General features: G+C 41.6%; 1 protein-coding gene across 1 annotated transcript; it reads right to left on the bottom strand.

The window, feature by feature from the left end:
* Positions 1-764: 764 nt before the first annotated feature.
* On the bottom strand, positions 765-22815 carry si:dkey-70p6.1 (uncharacterized protein LOC570575 homolog). The gene is made up of 7 exons (XM_059334036.1): positions 22572-22815; positions 13564-13791; positions 11816-11873; positions 11567-11645; positions 8827-9290; positions 4156-4293; positions 765-3065 (listed from the first exon to the last, which is right to left on the bottom strand). The coding sequence occupies exons 2-7, from the start codon at positions 13695-13697 to the stop codon at positions 2526-2528; spliced, it is 1413 nt and encodes a 470-aa protein (XP_059190019.1). The 5' UTR covers positions 13698-13791; positions 22572-22815; the 3' UTR covers positions 765-2525.
* Positions 22816-23417: the final 602 nt, after the last annotated feature.

Here is a 23417-nt window from a genome sequence, read left to right as displayed (position 1 = left end):
TCTCTCATCTTCACACCTATAACAGCATCTCCGGCTCCTGCAGCGCGTTTGTTTTGGGCTGCTCCTCGCCGCGCGGGTGACACTGTGATCACGGATGTCATACGACGCACGCGGTATTCTCCAAGACAGCAGAAGACTCGCGCGCCCATGTGACTACTGCCTCAAGGTTAACCTGTTACCATGGAGACAAGCCCACCAATGAAAATTCAGCAGACGGTTACGATGTTGACTGCAAGCTTTTTGTTTTAAGGGGTGACCTATTTTTTTTTTTCTCCCCCTCCACACACACACACACACACACACACACACCCCTCCACAGCTACTCAGACCCATGCACATGTGCACACACACATTCTCACAAACATGGGAAGGCTACTCAGACACGTGCACACACACACATGTGAAATGAGGTTACACAAAAGAAAGCAGAGGGGACAAAAGCAGCCTTAAATATATATATATATATATATATATATATATATATATATATATATATATATATATATATATATATATATTAAAAAACAATAAATAAATCAGATTTTTAATCTTAATTTGACCCTGAGATTAAAAGTGCACAGGTATGTTAAGATGTTTCCTTTGAGTTTGAATCTACAGTTAAAAAAAAGAGACTGATGCTCCTGTGATGAACTCTGATATTTGGTCTTTTTAAAGAAAGGTTGTCTTCGGCGTCACTCGTCTGTCTTTCAAAATCTTAATAACTGACACTATGAGATAAAACATCTTTTTTTTTAAAGTGCCACTTTATTACAAAAGTATAAACTTGACTGACATTTCATGAATAGTAATCTTGATATAAAACATTACAATCTTTTGCACTTTAGCACTTAATTACACGCTTTTTCGAGTACAAGACCCTGTAGTCTGAATAGCAAACACACAACATTAGCTGCCACATTTAACTTAGCTGGGCTTTCCAAGAACACACCGTAGCTTCATGGCTTCAAAAAACAACAAACAGAATACACTGAAAATTTTTTACATTGCAGCTGTTTTTCGCAGTTTGTGTCACAAGATAACTCATTCCAAAACACAATTAAACATAATAGAAAAAGATAGAATTCTTGACACTGATGATATATTTATTATTCTTTCTCTTTTATAATGTACATACACATTGCATCAACATACAGTATAATCACATTGTTTGCTGGGGATATTTGGTCAAATGAAATTATTGTCCAGGATTTGAAATTTCTCGATCCTCAGGGTGACGCTTTGCCGCTTCACGTTTTTGTCATTTCTGCAACATTTTTAACACTGATAACAGAGAGGAGGGAGTGTTCATGGGACATGACGTTTGCTAATACACATCAGTTCTACTGTAGCTTTCCAAGCTGCACTATGGTGAAACCCAAGCAGATTCATATGACCACAAGGCAGGGACTATGTAGATGAACGGTCCACGGGTGTGAGTGAGGACTGAGCAGAGAGGGAGATGTGTGTGTATGTGTGTGTGTGACGGAGGGGTTGAGTGGACTGTCTCCACCTTCAGGACTCGAGCAGTTCTCTTTAGTCTCCTGTACCGTGTGTGTGTGTGGAGAGTTTAAATAAACTCTCCTCTCCGCTGCACAGAGTCCCACTGAGCCAAACACATCCTTAAACTGGCTTTGTGCTCTACAGAGAAATGAAGCAACACACTAAAAAAATAAATAAATAAACAACCAACGACGATTAAAAAAAAACATTCATATAGAGGTACCACATGACAGTGCTTGTTTTTGTTTTTTTTCTCGCTTTTTTAGCATGCAACTTGTAGCAGGCAAAGTGCAGAAACAGGATCAACAAAGTAAAACACTTCATTTACAGACGGCAGTGGAGACAGTGTTCAGTCCATGTAAGATGAAACAAAAACATGACAGAGGAAAGTATCCGGTCGGTTTTTAAACATGATGGTGGTCTAAATTAGTCGAGGCTTTTAGGAGGAATGCAAAATGTGTGCAATTTTTGTTATAATACTCTCATAATCGTTTCTCTTGGTCCCTGAGCTTTCAAGTATTTTGATTAGTAATTCCTTTATATCGTTTAAATTCCATCCTGAATCACATCTTGACCAACTACAGGGAAGGCCTGCTCATGATAAGTGCTACCAAAAGATTTCACACAATCCTTTCCCCCAATAAGAGTCCTGCTAGGACCATTTTTACCCGCTAGAATTGAGGAAGAATTTAGGCTTTTTACTTTATTGTGCTTTGCACATTTGTATCAGTAAAACAGAAGTGCTACTGTTTCCTACAGATTGCTCTGCAATGGTCTTGTGCTCATTGATTATTCACTACCTTTGGATTCCCTTTAAGGTTTATAGATTGGACTTTGTGTTCAGCCCAGGTCATAACAGATCGACATTTCTGCCCCACGGCCTCGAGAGCCTGAGAGAGCATGACGTTATGACTTGAATGTAAACAGTATGTGTGGGTGAGCATGACAGGGGCTCAGCCGTCACTCCTTGTGGTGTTAGCTCAGCTCCTTGTTGGAAGGATAGGGGTCACAGTGCAGCCGCCGCCTCAAAGCCCTGTCACGTACATCTCCATGCCGTCGTTGAAAGTGAAGATGGTGGTGGTGCTGGAGGTGGCGGAGCCCTGCTTCAGGTCGCCGATGCTCTCGTACAGGTTCTCCCCCGGCAGCAGCAGGGCTTTGGCGGGCAGGTGCTGTAACTTGGGGGTCTGCTGCGTGGGCGGCGGGGGAGGGGGCTGCTGCTGCTGCAAGGGCTGCTGGGCTTTCTTCCTCCGCGGCCGCAGGGTGGCACAGGTGTTGGGCGGCCTCTCTCGCTTCCAGGCGCCTCCACCTTCCATGTTCTCATAGGCCAGATCGCACTCCTCCGTCCCGATGGACTCGTAGCAGTGGTCGTCGAGGGGCCCGCCAATGGCTTTGCCCTCCTGAAGGGCCCACGTCTGGGGTTTGACCACTACACTAAAACCCCCGTCCCGGTCTCGGTCCCGGTCACCGCGGCCCAAGGTCCGGAAGCCAGGGTTGCCTGGGGGAGACCCCGGCACGGCTCTCTTCTTCTTCCCTGGTTTACACACTTTAGAGTACATCTCGGCCACCTGCAAAACAAAACATTACTGAGATTATGGACCGTAAAAAAAGACTTGAAAGGACAAGAAAATGTGCTCATTAACTTTTTTGATAAGTTAAGAGGATCAATAGTACTGTCATGTCAGTAAATATAAACCTGGAGTCAACAGCTTAGCTTAGCATAATGACTGGAAACAGCTAACTAAATCTGCCTCCCATCACCTGTAAGAGTCACTAATTAACATGTTATTTGCTGTTTGTTGTGTAGAAATGATGCTGTGGTTCACTGTGGGTTGAGCACTTGTTGTCACCAACCTAAGGCTGCCAGTAAGAAGTCCTGGTGCCTCACCAAGAAATAGTCTGGTCCTTAGACCCTGTTTTTTGAGACTGTCTTCTCAACCTGTAGAACATGACACGCCCACTTCCGTTCGCACTTCAGGTCGAGGAAAACCTGCTATTTCTTGGTTTCAATATGCAGATTCTGAACCAATTTATTTTTGGTCGAAATGCTCAAAACTGTTCAACATTAGGTGCATGAACCAGAGCCAAAAGTCTCCTTACCCTTTTTATGACACAAGAAAAGCAAAATGCATTATTAGCTATGCTAAACATGATGATACATTATAGAAAAAAACATCAGTATAACCAGTGATAAATGATGACAAACCACACAGCTTGAGCAAGGACGTGTGATTTTCACCTACTATCGTTGTTTGAATTGTAAAAGTGAGAGTTTTTATTTAAAGAGGACTGAATACGTCTTTGATTCCTGAAAAGCTTACAGGATGTTTTCATTTCTTAAACGACCTTCTGGGTTTTTAAAAGATCTTATGTTTGAACAAAGAAGAAATACTTCCTGTAGCTCAAGTGCGCTTGCACTGCTGAGCATGAGAGGCACAAACTCCGGCTGGATTATGTTCAAGTGTGATATTACTCGGATGAAGTGCAGGCTTAAGCAGATACAGAATATAGTAAATACTGTAAATTGTGTAAAAACATTTTATCTAATGTTAAAGCTCCCTTATAATAAATTAAAGGGAAAAATAGGGAACAAGGAGCTTCAACACAGTAATTTAAGATTAAAAACTGGTTGATTCTCAGACTGAAGAGTCCTCTCACCACGGCAGCAGACGGTTGAATATTCTCCACCGTGTGAGCACCCAGCGGTCCCAGGGCTTTGTTTTGGTGCAGGAGCATCTCCTCATCCTCCGGAGGCTTCCAGATGTACTGCTCTCCGTTGCCCATAAACATCACTTCCTGTCAACAGAACAACAAATCAGGTGGAGCTCGTCACATGTTCATCATCTTTTGAGGATTTGTGAATATGAAAACTGCGTTTTAAACAAGAGAACTGACCGGTTTTATCAAAGACGTCTGTTGAAGTTTGTAAAAAAAAAAAAAGAAAAAAAAGTAAGTGGATGCCCTCACTCTGGTTTTGGGTGTTTTTACCTCACTATATTTTAGTTTATTTGTCACTGAGCCCAAAAACATCCCAAACACAACAAAATGAAGTGGAACAAGAGGAGAGGATAACCAAATAGATGGCTAGCCATGTTTGGTGAATATTTTGGACTAGTAGTTTGTATGCTTTTGTCTTTTGTCACTTTATGATATAATAAACCCCTCGCCTGTCACTTGCATGTCTCAAATTGAAATAGTTTGATTAATCAATAAACACATGTTAAATATGTTCAAAATACATATACAGCAGGGTATTTGTATGATTTTAAACAGCTGTTTGTGCAGATTAAACTTCACTTCACGCACACGGAAGACGGAGTCCAGACCGTCCTTTTGAGGCCGATGACAACATGTTTGAAAACAGGCAAAGGCTGCAAACGTAGAGAGAGGACAGCGGACAAGCAGCCTCAAGCACGAGTAGCCCCGCCCCCCGAAGGAAGTAGGTAATTCACTCATTCAGTCACATACAGACTCATGTGAAGGGCTGCCCAGCGGTCAGCCAAAATTACAGGCTGATGGTAGAATCTGTACAGACGCAGACACCGCTACAGTCTTTGAGTGGATCATAAGTGTTGATTGAGAGAGTATTTTTGTTTTTAGGAAATTCTACTTATTGCGTCTTTAACCCTCCTGTTATGTTCGTTCTTTCAGGAACAGCAATAACCTGGGGCATGTTTAATTATCCAAAAGTGTCAGAAACTGAAAAATCCCAATAGACATGGCTAATATTTCATTAATAACTCTATTACTAACCATTTCAATCAATATTTAGTGCAATGGTGTTCTTTACCTCTCAAAGATCATGGTTCAATGAGGATAATTCACTCCTTTTTTTCATTGGTTTTTACATTGATTTTTATTTTTATTTTACATTTTTAATTTTTTTCTTTTACTGAAAAAAATCTTCTAACATTTTGTTTTTTATTTTTTAAACTTTGAAATGGGTCAGTTTGACCTGCAACATAAGAGAAGGGTTAAACATGCAGAAGTGTAGTACAGAGCACCCATTAGAAGATGGATTTCATACAGTATTGTCCATATTTTCCCTGGAAGGCGGAGCTTGCAACATAAGGAAGCATGTGCTCATATTCTGGATGACTCAATTTCAACATGTTGCGTCATCCACGGGAACATCAGTGGTGAACAGCCCTGCGAGCAGACGTGGACACATGTAAGCCTGTGAACTGCGCGTGTTGCTGAACTCAGGTCACAGCAGATATCGTGACCTCACTGACCTCACGCAGGGCAGCAAATGGTCTCCCACTGTCACCTGGAGGGGAGCACAAAGTCATTATGCCCACAGTAAAATACGACAGTCTGCGTGCACTCCTGCTGCTATGAACATATGGAGGAGGTGACACTGCTGAGAGCTGAAATACCCCGCTATCACCGAGGACTCTTCGACAAATAAACACAGCTCACCGCCCGGACTTCAAAGTAATGTCCACAGAAGTGCTAACATATCACAACACCATGCATGATGAAGCCGAGTGCGGGAAAAACTGCTGCGCTGGCACAATTACAACCGTGTATATCCTCTGCAGCATCAACAGGAAATCTGACAGAAATACTCTCCACTGTACCTGGACGACACACGCGCTGCATATTAATGTGTCATACTGATGCTGACAAAGAGCTACAGACTCAACCTCATCCCAGAGACGTTTGTTACACATGCAAATACATCGGTAGCAAAAATCTGAGCCTGACAACCACAGCGAAGAAATCAGACAGACTTCTCACGTCGAACTGAGACACTTTGTATGTTTAAAGGTTCTGTACATGACAGCATTAAGTAGCGGCCCCTTTTTGTGTGTTGTAATCCAAGCTTCTCTGTGTTTTGTTATGGTAGCTCGGCCGGTCATGCGTGCATGTTAGTGCATGTGACTCCCTCATTTTGAAGCCTTTGGCCCTCCTTGTGTCAGTGTCCCACTAGCTAGCTAATTTCTTGGCCAGGTCTCTCTTGAAAAAGAGGTTTTTCATCTCTATGAGGCTTTTACCTGGTTAAAAAAAAGGAGATATATATCATTGACTGAGGTTCTGCGATGTTCAGCCACCACCTGAAGACAGGTCGCCCCTCAAAGTGTAAGCTAACACTGTTAGCCCTGTCAACACGATTGCTGTTGTTCACACTGTGAGCTGTGCACCATTAGTGGCACCATTTTGCCTCAACCATCTCCATGTTTGGTGTGACGTCAGGTGACTGCCATGTGTAGCCAATCCCAGCTCAGACTGAAGTTAGTTCTGAAAATGTCAAGTACATCATCTTTAACCCTCTGAACCCCAAGCTGTTTCTGGGCGTTTTTTGCTCTTTTCACATTTTTCTCACTGTGGCCTTGTATTTCACTGTGTTATATGATATACATATCAAATATATAAGTCCTACACTATGGAATCAGCACAACCATCGCTAAAGGTGGGAACAACTCAAAAATGTTTTTTGACATGTCATTATCACACAGTTATAATAGCACAGCTATAATGACATGAATTCTAACACAAAAGTTGAATTTATTTCAATATTGTTTTTTTTAGTTAGAATAAAATTTAATTTTTATATACACTTGACAATCACAAAAAGGTGGGTCTCCACATGCTATACATATTGATTTTTTTTTTATTTTTACAACCTCTACTTGCAACCTCTCCTGTCCTCTCCCCTCTGCACTGTGTAAACAGCCTGCAGTTCTGTCTGATTTTCAGTGAAAATTTGTCACGTGACCGTTTGTTTAAGCAGAATCAATTTATTTTTGAAGCAAAATATCCAGAGCAGCCTTGCAATGTTTTAACACAACACGACTGAGTAAAAGTAAAAGACGGAATTTACAAAAGTACAAATTAACTAAGTCTGGAAAGATAATTAAATATTTAACAAAAATTAAATAAGTAAAAAAAAATACAATGATAAGTAAAAGAAGTAAAAGTTAAAATATTTTATAAAAAGTAAAAAAAAATCTAAAATAAGTTGAAAATATATTTCATTTATTTTATAAAATTATTATTACACTACCAGCTCTGAGACCATACATAAAGTACAGCTGAGACTGATCATTACTTTTGCAGGAATTTGGTCATAATCTCAAGTATCTTGGACAAATTAAAAGTTTGACCTTATGACGATGAAAAGGATCCCCAGTGATTATAATTAATCTTGGAGGTGAGTATGAATGACAATCAATCCCATGGCTACTGAGATATTTCACTAAAAACCACAAATGCTGCACTGAACTTCATGGTAATCCATCAATAGTGGGCAAACGTTTCCATCCATAGAGCCGTCGATAATAAATCGATCCTTTCGAGGCCTTCCAGTGAAGTCATTGCACAAAAGCATCAACTCACGTTTTAATCTGCTTCGTATGATCTCATCTGCTGCTGCAGTCAGACCTCTGGAGGACCACAAGCAACCCACCTTAGCTGTTAACTTCATCTCCCCCTCCAGCCATCACTTCTCTTCCTTCAGCCCATAAAACTGAAACCTGTTCCCCTCTTCAACATTACGAGATGAAGCTGTCAAAGCTGAACACAAAGAAGATGTGTAGCTGTTGCCTGTTGTTTTGAGTGGCGCCAAATAGAAGATCACCCAAATTATTAGACAGTTTCCATGAATGACCAGGTATATAACAAGCTTTTTTTTGCCCTTTATCTCATCTAATGATTAAAAAAATTGAATTTATTGATTGTTCTTTGTCTGAACTGGGGCAGCATTATCTCATTTAACTTCCTTTTTAGAGCGTAAGTGCTAACACTTCATCACAAGCTTTATTATCCTTTACTTGCAAAAAAAAAAAAACAGTTTTTAATCTTAACAAAAGCATGTTATTATGTTTGTAGGCGAGAAAGTAACAATTTAGATTCTAGTTTATCCAAATAACACCTTGGAAATCTGTGAGAAGCTGCTGGCAGTGTGAGACCAGCTGGTAACAATACAAAACACATGTCGCCAGTGTTTTTGTGATAACTCTCACTGCCAGAAGGGGGCTAAAAGCTCTGAACTTTAAAACCGGAAGAACAAATACAATTGTGTAAGAACCGGAATGGAAAAAATGGGCGGGCCTCGCATTAGGTGAAAAAATTGACATTGTCGTATCAGCTAAAATGATCCGTTCTTACGGTTAAAGTATCATATAAATATCCTAAATATCACAATGTTAAAACCAATTCACGCCAGGCATTAACTCTTTGTTTCACTTAAACAACCTTAACAAGAAGCCCCCCCCCCCCGAGCTTTCACCTGTATATCATGCTCTTCATCCACATATGGAGTTCGATGAGATGCTGAATAACAGTTTTTTTTAACAGTGAATAATAAAAAGTTCCTTGACTAACCTTTGGGAATGCGGGGACGTTGAAGGCATCCACGTTTCTGCGGGGCAACTTGGTGCTGTGAGGGTGTGGTGGAGGAGGGGCGGGGTGTGACGGCGGGGCGTGCCGTGGCGGCGGCACCGGCGGCTCCGCCATATCTGTCCCGCTGTCCCTCTTTTGGGGCGCCTTGTCGGCCTTCCTCAGCTTCCTGACGCAGGCGTACTCGGCCGTCTCCGGAGGGTGAGGGGGGGACATGACCTGGGCCTCTGGTTCCTGCAGACCTCCTTCTACGTCACCGTCTGGGTCCGGGGGCGCCGGGGTGTTGGCGGGGACGGCGGGAGGGGCCGGGGTGTCCGTCTGCCCGGCCCTGCCTACCATGGCGTACAGGGCATCATCAGTACGTGTGGTGGAGGAGCTTCGGCCCACTTCAGAGTAAGTGTGCTCTCCGTCCTCTCCAGTCCCAGAGGGGATCTGGGGAAGCTGCCTGCCTTGAGAACGAAGGTCAGAGTTAGACCTGCTGGGCCGCAGCAGACTGGACCTTTTGTGTTTAGATGCCTGTGAAGGGCTGAAGCCCACCATAACACAGAACTCACATACTCCTTGTACTGAACAAACATTTGTGAACATGAATAAATCTCTCGCTGGTACAGAGAGAGAATCTGGAGCTGACAGTGAACTGGGAACTGACGTAGATGTTTGAGAAAACGCGTCCAACTTGACTTCATTCCACTGCAGTGGAAGCAGGACAAATATGAAGCAGGACATATGCTTATATTTCTTCAAACCCTCGCAGGCTACTGTCACAGTGCCCACAAACACAGTTCCCTGTTGACTGTCAGTGATGGAGCTCCAGGACTCGTCTTGGCTCTCTGATTTCTGTCTTTGAGAGAGAGAGATGCATGTTCATAAATCAAGACTGAACGGTCCATTGGAGTCAGGCGGAGCTGTAAATGTAATGTGAATTCTGTTTTAGGGTAAATTTCTCGTCCTTAAAGGGACCCCAAAATCAAAAATACATATTTTTCCTCTTACCTGTAGTGCTATTTTTCAATCTAGATTGTTTTGGCGTGAGTTTCAGAGTGGAGATCATTAGATGGCGCTCAGGTTGCGTTGCTCAAAGCGGCAAAAAAAAAAAAAACATTTGAAAACTCAACAGCAATGTCTCTTTCCAGAAATCATGACCGATTACTCAAGATAATCCACAGACATTGTTTTGAGCAACTCACACCAAAACAATCTAGATTAGAATGGAAAGCCCAAAAGTAAAAAATCTGTATTTTTGATTTATGGTGAACTGTCCCTTTAAATTTAGTTTCAGGAAGGTTTTGCATGAATTTGGGGTCGGATCAGATGTAGAGCACGTGGTCGAAAAGTGTGCGGTGACACGACGCAAATGTAAAACTGCAATGCTGTTGGCCTGGCATGAATGAACGAGGATGAAGCCAAATCAGAACACGCTACAGTTAGCAGTCATGCTATTTAACTGCTGCTAGAGTGTCCAATTGATTTTCCGTTTTCGCCATTTCACTGACTACACTGATTGAGCTGGGTGAAAACCTTGTATCTCCACTGATTTTTTTTCAAGCTTTTCAATAATATTAAAAGTACATGCACCCTCTCATTCATCACATGACACACTACACTGCTGTCTGCTTCTGCAGAGACCCTGTCTGGGTTTTATCTTTTCTTTTGTTGTGCTTGTGACGTTTCTGGGCATCACTCTTTTGGCACGATGCTACGATAATAGTGAACAAAGTGCAGAAAAAAACACAAGCATAGAGAGGCGAAAACAGATAAAGCTTGTTCCAAAACAAGAGTTAATCTTTGGTTTGACTTTACAAAAGGTACATTTTTCCATTTTATGCTACTTAATATACTTCTACTCCACTGTATTTCAGAGAGGAAATATTGTCCTTTTACTACATTTATTTGACCATATTTGGCACATAAAAATGTTGATATGATTTGGGCGAGACTATTATTATTCCTCGTGGTGTACAAAGTATCTAAAAATGGCTCCACATTGAATTACAACATTTAAAAAGCTCTTACATCTATTTGTTAGTGATACACACAAATATTTACACCTACTCCATTATAATCTACTCCAACCATTTAACTACGGACACATTTGGCTGACATTTGCAATGTGAATTCACAGACCGGAGACACCAATATTACAGCATTGTAGAATCAGTATGAATGACGAAATGACGGCAGAGCTTCATCACGGCCCTTTTGCAGAAACTCAGTATGAAAAGGGCTAATGAGTCATCACGTCTTGCCACAGCAGTAACATCCACTCCGCTAGATGACCAAAAACACACAAAGTAGTTGTGGATTCAGTCCTGATGACTCCTTTGAAGTTTCTGAATATGAGCTGTGTGCATTTCTCAGTGGATTGAGAATTTATATAAAACTAAGCATCTAAACCTGCTTTATTCTCAAAACGGACGTGTCATTTTCTTCATGATTTGACCTTTTAAAACATTTTTGAATTCAGGCCTTTTGCTTGTATTATTTTTAGACTGTGTTATTTTCTGCTTCTACTTAAAAGGATCTGAGTACTTCTTCCACCACTGCATGTGAGCTTGAGAAAATCTTTCAACTTCAAGTCTTCAAAAATCCCCTTTGATGAAGCCAGAAGTGCTTCGTCATGCAGCTAAAACAAGATCAGACTGTTTAAATCCATTAGGGAGATACAAGGTTTTCACCAGACGACAGAGCACACAGGTCAGGGTCTGTATGTGGAAGGTGCACTCACTTTTGCCATTGCAGTTCATCTTGTTCATCTCAGTGTCCGATTTACTGATGGACCGCAGCTTCGACTGCCGGAGTATACCCTGACAACACACACACACACACACACACACACACACACACAGGGCCGGTTAAACACTAATTAAGACTGAAGAGGTGTCCTCTAAATGATATTGTTCCCTGGTGAATTGAGTTGCTTCAGCTTCCTCTTCTGCTGCAACACAAACAAAACAGCGTGTTTTCTGATACCTACCATGTCCATGAGACGGTGTTTTCCACCCTCGCCGGGAACATTGTGTGTCTTCCCCTTCCTGTGGTAAACACAAACGCTCTGTCACACAGGTTGACACTTTCTACAGTGATGCACGACTGTGTGTGTGTGTGTGTGTGTGTGTGTGTGTGTGTGTGTGTGTGTGTGTGTGTGTGTGTAGGGTTTGAGTCACTGTCCATGCGTGTCTGAGTCATCCTGTGACTGGGCAGGACCGTGTGTGTGTGTGTGACAGAGACATTAACAGTATATTTGCATGTGCGTGCCAGTGGTGTAGTACATTTACTCAAGTATTGTACTTTCCATTCTAAGCTACTAGGAAAATATTGAATTTTGACTTCACTACATTTATTTGATGGCAGATTTAGATTATTAATATAACATATAAATCAATTAATAAAGTATGCATTATTATAGGATGCCACAGGAATGACTTCTTAAAGCAGGAAGTAAGTTAGCATGTTAGCGCCCTGGGGTCTATCTTCTCAAACTCAGTGAGGATTTTGAATGGGTCGGCGGTTAGATGCCTGAAATAAGGTCTGTGGTTAACACAAGCTGAAGAGATGTTCGCGTTTCGTTGTACGACATAAAATACATTAGTAAATACTCCCACTTGTAAGTTTCATAGTTTCTATGTGTCCTTAAAAAGGCATTTGCTAAGAAGTGGCTAAATGAGACTTCAGTGGTTGTCAGGGACATTAAACGTCACATGCCAGACACAGACGTGACCTCTCTCACTAGACCACCTTACTTACTTCTTGCAAACTCTTGTAGATTGTAAATTGGATATATAAACAGTTTATTAGGCTAAGGTTTCACTAGCTTGTCAAAACGGCTGGTTAGCTTGTCGGAGAGCTTCTGAAGCAAAACGATAGTGACATTCAAGTCATGCAACTGTGGAGTAGTTGGTTAAAGTATATCGTTAGCTTTTTACTTCTGTCGGCTGCATTAAAGCTTCAAACTTCATTAAAGCGGTGTTCATTCATGAAGATTATCCTGCTGAACAAAACACATCAGCATCAGAAACGTGTTTGCCACAGAGCTGATTTTCTGCCATGATCCAAAAATCCCATAGATGAATTCTCAATAAAACATAAAACAAAACATGAATACTGCCCCTGGCACAAACCAAAATCAAACCAAAGGGGTGTCAGAGATGAAGGCTGTGACAAAACGTCTGTATGTGACGAGTTGGGATGTGAACACTTTGGACCCCTTGGCTTCACTTTTTAACACAGAGGGTAAGCTGTAATCACAGGTGTGTTTTTGGGTCTCTCTTCTTTTTTTAAGTTAAATCGTCTTTAGTTGTTGCTCTTTACTTTTATTGTTCGGCCATAGTAACTTTTTACTCAAAATTTGAGCAGAGACGGAAAAAAACAGTGAGTTAAAAAGCAAGTGAACTGCTCCTCTTCTGATTTCTCTTGGGAAAACACCTGGACAATAATATTGCAAATGTAAGAGCTTTCATCAGTCAACCATAGGTTCGATCATTCACCTCATTCAGTGATAGCTTGTGACTTAACAGACTTTTTTAAATGTAAATCTTTGATTATTGCTCTGAGTACATTTAGCCAAAGTAGTTCAGTAAGATTTGACATGCATGCTTGTAAATAAGTACCTTACATTTTTGTATTTGTACTATAAAGTACTGATGCATACCTGTGTAAATGTAAATATTCATGTGTAACCGTGTGTGTGTGTGTGTGTGTGTGTGTGGGGTCATAGTGCCTCACCTCTGGCAGCCCACGCAGAGCACCACGATGAGGATTGTGACAACAAAGGCTGAGGCAGCAGCGATAGCACCCAGCAGCAGGACCTTGCCGTAGGGAGGAGCCGTGAAATTCAGCCCGTCCTGCATGGAGGCCATGTGGGAGCGCTGACGCTCACTTGCTCTCACACACACTCACACTCACACCCTTACAACTCATCCACGCAGGGAAGTGCCACGGTCTCACTGGGATCTGCGGCGAGAAAGGCACAAGAGTGGTGCTTAATTACAAAATTATCTAACCCTTACAAAATATTAAGTAGGTTAACAAAGCAGCGGAACCTGAAGTAAAATATTCACAGTGAAGGAAAGCAGCAGTTTGAGGAGAGGGAAAGTGAGAATTCCCGTCCAGCGTTGAAGCAGTGGAGTGAACAGACATTACGCCTCCGGCATGTGCTTCTGCTTTACCTTGTCAGAGGGATTACGGAGCTTTGTGTGTCACACTTACATAGACATCAACAGCTACCTGCTCCCCAACAAAGATGTGCAGGTATCTGGGTCTACATGGCATAAAAGTGAGCTACAGTCATCCGACAATCCTCCATGTAGGAGAATCAGATCCGCTTTTCAAGTTGTTACTTCGATGCATATATGTAAATACATATTTCCTGTGATTTGAACCATTCAAACAAGAGCAAACATACATATTGAGAAGCTACGATGAGTCACAGCCGAAGCTGAACATGCCAGCAGGCAGACTAACCTGAGAAGCAAAGCGAGCAGACAGAAACATCTTTCTTGCTTCTCCTTTACTCCTTGCTGCTTGCCAGACGATTTCACATTTGGCAGTGTAATATGTTTCAAATAAACAATAAAAAAATACGGAGCCATAGCAAAAAGACCAAACAACAAGCCTATTCTAATCTCTGTCAAATCGTGCCATCTGTCTGCTGTGACTGTGTGTTTATTTGTCACTTGTCCATCAGCAACAACAAGACTGAGCGGCAGACTGCAGGAAACATATCGCCTGGTTTTGTCCAAAAGTCTTGTTGTTGTTGGGATGATGATGCTTAACTGTCTGTATATGTCTGTCCAAATGTCTATTGTGTATTTATTCAGCTTCTAACTACAGATTTTCTGCCAAACAAAACACTCCATGATGAATCTTGCAGTTTTAGACAAAGTTTTGCTCGATCCTCCTCATTAACGATCAAATCTGACACTTGATTCAGTATTGGATTCCTTCTCCTTCCAGCCCAGATTACTTCAATACTTTCTCTGCAGTCTGGTGAACAAATGTCTCTTCTCTGAAGGTCTGCCAAAGTTTTGGACACCTCGAGACTCAGCTCAGATAATTTAGCTTTAGCTCTGCAGTAGAGCTCTGGGATGTTGGTAAGGCCTAATAAGTATAAAAACAAACCAAGCATGACTTACTGGTCTGCTCTTCTTCACTCTTGCCTCTTCTTCATCTAAAATCATTCGTTCATGACCTTGTGATGTAGGTAAACTTTATTAGGGACTCATTATGTTTCATATAAATAAGTTGCACAAAAAGTATATGAATCAGTCAGATTGTTGCATATACTCCTTGGTCTGCCAATATGCCACACCCAATCCAGTAATGCAAAACTTACTTTTGCTATCTAGTCCGTTTTCTGTCACCCAAGTGGTCCCATATGTTATAATAAAAGATTCTCTGGAGGCTGTAAGAAATATGCAAGTGTCTGTTTAGAAATGCTCAGGCCGGCAGTATGTGTGTGATTGTGCACCATCTTTCACAGTAAACCCTTCTGTCTGTCTTGCCAATATATTTTCCAGATCTCGCCAAGACTGGCTGCATGTGCTCAACAGACTTGCCTGCTCAGTCTGGCACACCTCTGACCAAATGTAGCACCATTTCTCTGTGTTTTCTATTTTCAATATTCTAAAACAGCCTTTTTTTTTTTTTTTTTGTCTCCCACACCATCTCCTCTAAATCTGACATGTATCATCTCTGCTCTCTCAGGACTAAAGCATTAGAAACGGTTGCTACGTTTTTTCTTTTTGTGTTGACCATTTAGATGGTTGTGAAGCTACACTTAGACACAGTGGTGCTTTGAGCTAAATGCTAATGTCAATTTGATGTCAATCTTAATGCAAAGTTTTACATTTAACTTAAGCAACAAGTTCCAGATACCAGCTCACTAAAATGATAATAATCAGTCAGATTGTTGTACATTTTTTTTCCACATATTCCTTGCTGATTAAGGCCACACCCTTTCCCAACGGGCTGGAGAGGCGGGTCTTTACTCTGTTTGATTGACAGCAGCTTGCATCTCAGGAAAACTATGAAGACCACAACATCATCCACCTGGACCAGCAGGTATGTTTTCATGATGTTTACTGTTCTGAAAATGTGTGGTGTGTGGTAGTATTTTTTGTTTATCCTTGTTTATCAGTTAGACTTTAACAGACTCGAGGGTGCAGTCCTCCAACCCTAACGAGGACATAGGTCATTTTTTCCTACCCTCTAATACGACCACAGGAAATCAACATGTCTCATACTTACAAGACTCATACTTAAACGTAATAGTCACAGTTTTAGGGTTCTTTCACAACCCAAGCCCGCTTGGTGAGTCCGAACTTTTGTTTGTTCTGGATTCAGTCTGGTTTGCTCTCACAGTGCATAAATGTAAGCAGACCAAATAAAAAATAAGATTTGTGTAGGGACGTGTAAGAAAACGGAGGACTGGGAATATACTTACAGTAATACTTCTTATTGGTTTGAAAGTTGCCAGTGGAAAATGAAAAAACACAAAGCAACATGGAGCTGAATGCATCATGATATATTGCTGTGGAAGTTTTTATCTCGAATGATTTTATAAACTGAGTCAGAGTTTTTGTGGATGTCAAGCAAACATCGAACTTCAGCAGAAGTCCTCCTTGATTACGTTGCATCTGTCGCTCTGTGTACATCTTACAAAATGTCTGCGCAGGTAGCTCACAACCTGCTGCGTTTTGGTTCATTTCCTGTAATTGGCTTGGAATAGGGTTTGTTTGGAAACAGACCGAGACTCTTAAGTGGACTCGGACCGGTTGCATTTCAACACCAGAGTAAGATTGCACCTTTCACAAGCAACCAAATGAACCATAACAAGAAATTTAACCACACTAGAGTTCAATTGAAACGGACTAAACTTTGGTTGTGAAAGTGCCCTTAAACACATGGGTATGTTCAGGAAACAAATCTACTTGGTTTGTTTTTGAAGAAGACTGTGGTTTGGGTTAAAATAAGTACATTTCTTAAATTTCTTTACTTCTGTATGTAAATATAAAACATAGGTCTGCATGTGGAGTAGTTACATTAAGTTTAAAAAAATTCAACATTTACTTTTGTTTTCACCTCCTGGGTCCTGTGTTTGTCGCTCTTTATATCCCGTGACCTCACTTCCTCCTTCTCCCTGTCATTATTTCTACAGCCACTAGAGGTCACCATCTAACAATAAATGTAAATATGTGTTGTAATAAGCTACTTGTACGAACAATTTCTGGGGTTGTATTTTGGCGAGGGAAAGTATTATGTTCAGCGCAGTAAAATCCCTGCTGACAGGATCCACTGCCTCTTTTTTATGTGGTTTTTCTCCCCCTGATCTTTTATTTTATTCTAAGGGAATGTTTCTTCTTTTCTGTGAAAGTATTCATGGCATATTTTTGACTGACTTAACTAGATTTCTGCAGAGGCAGGACAGAAGTTTATCAGGCTCTGCACGGTAGAAGTTTTGCAGATTTGGGGGTCATTTGCATTTCTTTGAGAAGATCCAGCCATGAACTCAACTGTTCCCAGCGTGAAATCCAATATTTCACAAAATTTCATACATGGATGTCTTGCTGGTTCTTTGCACGCTGCTTGTAGTTTGTAAGTTCAGGACGTCCGGACCTGAAACAACTGCTTTGTTTCCTGATCCAAATTAACCTCACGTTACTATTAATACGCTGCATATCCAACATAATTACACACTTCTTTGATAAAGTGACTGCAGCAGCGAGCCTGTTTTCCCAGCATGTCTGTCAAAACTATTTTGGGTATTTTAACTGCAGCCAGCAAACATGTCAAAGATTTTACAGATCTGCTTTTAATGCTACTAATTCATCCACCAGAGCTTCACCTTCAGCAGAACACTTCCTGAGTTAAATATGATGTTGGATTTAAAGAGCCACATGCACCTGTGAGGCAATGATCATTTCATTCACAGTTGCAACAGTGTCAGTGTAATTATATCTGTGCTGATTTGACAACAGAGCCGAGCAGCGTTGAAGATGGAGAGGGTAATGAGAGAGAAGAAAGGGGAAAGGTGTAGGTGTGGAGGAAAAAGAAAGGAGAGTGAGGAGGGGAAGAAGACATGCGTGGGAGTCCTGTGGCAGGTGTTTGAAGACGCTGAAAGCAGATGATGAGAGGAGGCTGTCACATTTCCCAACAAGGTTTCCCGGCCTTCCTTCCCCTTCCCTGTCTCATTGAGTGTCCACAGCTCCCCACCCATTCTTCTCTCCCTCTATCCCCCTGCCTCCGCCTGCGGTGTTCAGCCAGAGTGACGCCTCAGCACTGCAGTGTAATCTCTGGCCCTAGAGCTGCCTCACATGAGCCAACCAATTGGACGTAGCGCTCAGAGCAAGAGGAAGAAATGGCCCTTCCCGGCTGATTTCCCTGCTAAACAAAGCCCCCTCTCCGTCAGCCACAGAAAGCCCCCCTCATCTCTCTGCCTGTGGCGCTCAGTGTGCTCGTTACAAACTACCAGTGGATACCTGCAGGTGCAGATTTGCCAGGTGTTGCCCTGACCGTGTATCACAGACCAGAAGGCTACTTACACTGAGAGGAAGGCCATATGTGCCGGGGAAACGGGAGCATCATTGATCATTAATATGTTGTTTCTCCAATGAATCACGGGCATTGTTTGATGAGTTAAAACAGAGCAAGCCATTGAGTGGACCTTTTTCATTTTTCCCGTAATTTCTTGTACATTTTCTTCTCTTCTTGAGTCAGGAGATTAGTGAATACTTTCATTATTGATTAGTCCGCTTGTTTAATAATATTGATTTTTATGTGTATAAAACACTGGAGACCAGTGAAAAATAACTGTCACAGTTTCGATGTCATCAAATTGGCTGTTTTGGGGTTGTTTTTGCAAATAAATATAAAAAGTATTGTATTTTGTATCACATGAGACAAAGAAAACCAACATCATTACTAAAATTTGGACATTAAAGGAGTAATCGACCATCAAACAGTTGCCAATTGTTTATCAGTCAATCGATAATCACCTAAATTCCTAGATTCATTGATTATTCTGCTGAATATTTTCACAATTAATTGATGATCCTTCAGGAAAAAAAGTGTAAAAAAATCATCTTAAACGTCACATATTGTAATATATATATATATATATATATATATATATTTTTTTTTTTTTTTTAAAGTCAGATTTCTACATCTTATTTGATCATAAAGCAGATATGAATGCTATATAAATAATGTAAAAGTATGAAAACTCTCAAACTACGCAGATATGCACACAGCTCACATTCAAAAACTGTGTTTTTAAAAGAGCCGTTAGGACTTCTGTAAAGTTGATGTCACAACTTTACTATATATGGTAACTGGATACAGCGTTGGAGGCGGGGCCCAATTCATTCCTATGAAAGTTGCTCAGAGGTGCATGAAGCCAAAACAGTTTGACTTAATTTGTATGAAATTACTGAAATCTTCTAAGGATCTTGTGTACAGTGCGACCCAGAGAGCAAGTGCACCAGAGACTTCAGCCAGCTCAGCCGGCTATCTTACGTCTAAGCACTCCACTAAGTTAAATGGGGTTAATTATTAAATCACACAACTCTTCTAGACTGTCAAACTGTTATCAGCCCGAATGGATCAAATTCTAATAGTAAAAGGAGTCATTTTCACAGGGATTGTGATGCTCATATAAATCTAGCAATTGCTTGATGGACCCAGAAGTTGTAATTCCACATTTTGGCCACTCAAATTAGCTTCAAAGCCTGGTGCGCCTCCTGGGGAATTGTTCCCCGGCTGCAATGATGGTGCAGAGACACAAAGAGCTCAGATCAAGACAGGTAAAAATAGGAGAAATCACAGGCTCAAGTGGGACAAATCTGGTTAATCTGGTCCGCGCTTGTTGACTTGACTTGACTTAACTTGGTTCTGTTCGGCCGAGCCTGTGAGCAACTGAGACTTTACTCAGGTTTATGTTGTAATATTAGTCATATCACTACATGCTGACATTGTATTTACTGGCTTTTTTAATCAAGTAAATAGTGCCACATGAAGTTGATTTATGATATGTATGAGGAGCATTGTTTGGTGGTGGATGGGGGAGCATTTAGTGTGATTTGTGGGGTAAAACCTTGTAGTTTCATGACCCTGCCAACTTGCCAGGATTATCTATTTTATGATCAGAACCAGTTCTTGAGTCCAGGTCAGGTACCGGAACTCTGCAATTGAGCTAACAGCTTTACATTCACTACACTTCTAGCATGTATTTCATACAACTTAACAGCCAAAATCCTGAACTATCTCTTGAAAGCATGTAAACATTCATTAATCCCTTCATTCATTATCTGTAACTGTTTTTCCAAATTTAGATCATGGAGGTCTAGAGTCAGTCCTAGCTTGTGAGCATGAAAACATGTTCTTGAAGAAATACAGAATACCAAAATATGTGTATGAACCTGAATTGAACAGAATATGTCTCCTTTAATGTTTGATCTAAACTACAAATATATTTAGTTTATAATGGTATAAAAACATCGGAAAGCAAGACATACTCACATTGTAGAAGCTGGAAAACTAGAGAGTGGACGACTTTAACGATTAATCAATGATCAAAACAGATTTCAATACATTTTATTCTAATCAACTAATTGATTTGTGATTCTATCTGATTGATAGCACATTGATCCTCTTTTTATTTTTTTGTCAGAGGATTCAAGGCATTTGAAGACAGTTTGAGCTCTGGGAAAGGTGGTGGAGATTTTTTTTACTGTTCTCTTTTAACCACTATTAATCAATTAATGGCAAAAATACACATTAGTTGCAGTCTGGGGGGACTGTACAAATGTTTCACCTGTTGACTTTTATCTGATGTCAACAATTTAATGTTTAAAAGGAAACACACTGGGTCATATTTGACCAATCAGATCATATGTTATAGGCAAAATTTACTAAAAAAAAAACATTTTTTTTGTCTTTGTTAAGCAGAATAAATGGTCCTTCAAGCAATAAAAATAATGTTCAAGGTTTCAGCTCACAGCACAAATAGTCAAACAAGGAATTCTGTTGTAATCCTCATAAAAATGCATTTTTTTTCAAACACATTTCGCCCTTCAGTGTAATAAATACCAGTAGGCTTTTTAATTTTCTAGGAACACGCACTGCATTTACATGTGTGTTCATTATTAATAATACTGGAGCCTCTTTACAGAAAGCCAGCCAGCCAGCCAGCCAGCAGTGGCCTCTCTGCCGAATCTGCTCAGGTTTTGATAAACCACCTGGGAGTTCATGTGGAGCAAAAACCTCACCCTCTGTGTGACACAAATAACAGCAATGTGTGTGTGTGGGGGGAGAGGGGGAGGAGAGAGGGGAGAGAGAGAGAGGAGACTGCTATTGTGTGAGAATGTGAATTAGGTCAAATGTTTGCTTGCAACAACGATTAACCATGCCCCTGTGAGGAAGAAAGCTGAGGCTCTGTCTTTATCTGTGCAGCGCTGCCTCTGATACAAACACCGCCTGACATTATTCACAGCAAATTAAAGAATAATTTCTTGTGATCACACATGATTCACATTCTCTCCAGCAGCTCTGAAGCAACAACAGGGATGCTGAAAGTTAAAAGAGGAAATCATCCCCATCTGTATGTTTTTTTTTCAAGCCATGAAGCCTCGTATGTATGTATGTATGTGTGTATGTGTGGAGGTTGTATGTATGTATGTATGTGGCTCATGATGGCACCCACTCAGCAGGCATCAATCACACGCTGGGTGCCCGGCTCGCCGCGCCTCTGGGCTCTGACACCTCAAACTGCAGTGATGCTGGTGACAACAGGTTACACACCACGACTCAAATAAAAATGATGCTCAGACAGAAAACCAGGCAGGGTGTGAAGAGGAAGAGGAAGAGGAAGAAGGGGGGAAATGCCCGTGCAGGTGGAGGCTATAGGCGGTCACAGAAAATGAAGAATTTCAGGCTGATGCAGTGTGCTTTTTTATCATTGTTTCATTAAGCCTGTAGCACCAGATGATTTTCTCTCTCTCTCTCTCTCTCTCTCTCTCTCTCTCTCTCTCTCTCTCTCTCTGTCCCCCCTCCTTTTCTTCTCCTCTAATCATCAAAGCGTTTCCGATTCATTTCCAGATCAAAGTGAGGATGGTAAAGGATGTTGTGTCCCTGAGGTCAGCTGGCAACTTACACGACAAAGCCAGTTCCCCACACCCCCCTATTTATGAGTAAGGGAGGAGGGGAGGAGGGGAGGAGAGGATGGGAGAGGAGAGGAGGGGGTGGGGGGGGGGCTGCAAATGTTAACGGAAGGTCTAACGTTAATTATCTTTCTGCTTCACAGTCGGCAGGGATATCACACAGAAACATGATTGGAGGCTTCCTATGCCTTCCCCTCGTCATATCACAATGAAGTTCTCTGATGAATGCGTTAATTTGGGGGCTTTAAATCACACAAAAAAAGGCAATGCAGTAACGGTGAGGTGGGTGCACACGTGTCTGTGTGTTAAATGTATGACCAGTGGAGATGAAGGGGAAAGGCAGGGCGAGCACAAAGAGCAAAACAGACAAAGCGGTTTGGATGAATAAAGGATGAAGTGCGTGTGCAGCTTATCGAGCTTCAATCTATAGGCACATATGAATGACCCCCCCCCCCCCTCTACACACACACACACACACACACACACCCCTCTCCATCCCTCCATCCCTCCTCCTCCCTCCAGCCTGTCACATAGCCACGGGCACAGAGCATTGCGCTATAGCATCCCTGTACTCACTCAGCTCACAGATTTTGGGAGGCGCAGCGTCAACCCTCGCTTCCTTCAGTTTCTGCTTCCCCTCGGACCAGCCGCTCCCCGAGAGCATAATCAATCAATGGCGATAACTTGGCTTTCTTGGGCTTCACAAAACACGAATGCAGCATATTGCATGTGACATCCTCTGAGCGCCCGCTGACCCGCTTGTGCGCCCTGTCCGCCGCGCGCCTCTGCTCCCCAGCCAGAAGGAGGCTGGAGAGTGTGTGAGCTGCCTGTCTGCCGCCGCCGCCGCCGCTGTATCTCCACTGTTATCTCCAGGTTTTCTCCTCCACAGTCCCTCAAGCCCCTTCCATCTGTACTCGCATCCCCTCGGCTCAGCTACTGTGCTTCCATGTGACACAGGCAGATCTGGAGACCCCCCAATTTTGAATTTGTCTTTTGATTCTAGCGCCATCCCTCGGATGGATGAGAAAGTGCGGGTGTAGCTGTGTGTTGGTAAAATGAACGGCCTGAGTCCGGTTTAGGATGATTTCTCAGTCCCTGCTGAAGGTGTACGATGCTCTGGTTAATTTCAGGGACATTTGGAGTCAGTATAGTGAACTCTCATGTGGACAATCGGGGTCTAAATTACACCACCAGCTCCTTCTTGTGTGCAAGGAAATTAAAAACGACCTGTTGAAATTATTATCGAATTTTATTTTTTTTAACTTCCCTGTGCATGTTTTTCTGAAACAAATAATTGATTAATTAATTAGAAGATAAGTACATTTAATATATGGACTCTAACTTTATTTGGCCTCTTAAAACCGGCAAGATATAAGAAAAAAATCATCTCTATAAGCAAGCATTTTAAAAGCAAACAGGTTT

The sequence above is a fragment of the Centropristis striata genome, chromosome 5 (assembly GCF_030273125.1).
Source record: "Centropristis striata isolate RG_2023a ecotype Rhode Island chromosome 5, C.striata_1.0, whole genome shotgun sequence".
NCBI lineage: Eukaryota > Metazoa > Chordata > Actinopteri > Perciformes > Serranidae > Centropristis > Centropristis striata.
This window is presented reverse-complemented; position numbering and strand designations above follow the sequence as displayed.

Bases quoted from the DNA above. Each gene is read 5' to 3' on its own strand.
- si:dkey-70p6.1 (XM_059334036.1), bottom strand. From the start codon at position 13,697: ATGGCCTCCATGCAGGACGGGCTGAATTTCACGGCTCCTCCCTACGGC. The intron at 9,291-11,566 runs GTGAGTGCACCT...TTCGTTCTCAAG, and splicing joins GATGAACTGCAATGGCAAAA to GCAGGCAGCTTCCCCAGATC. The intron at 3,066-4,155 runs GTGAGAGGACTC...TTTGTTTTGCAG, and splicing joins TTCAACCGTCTGCTGCCGTG to GTGGCCGAGATGTACTCTAA.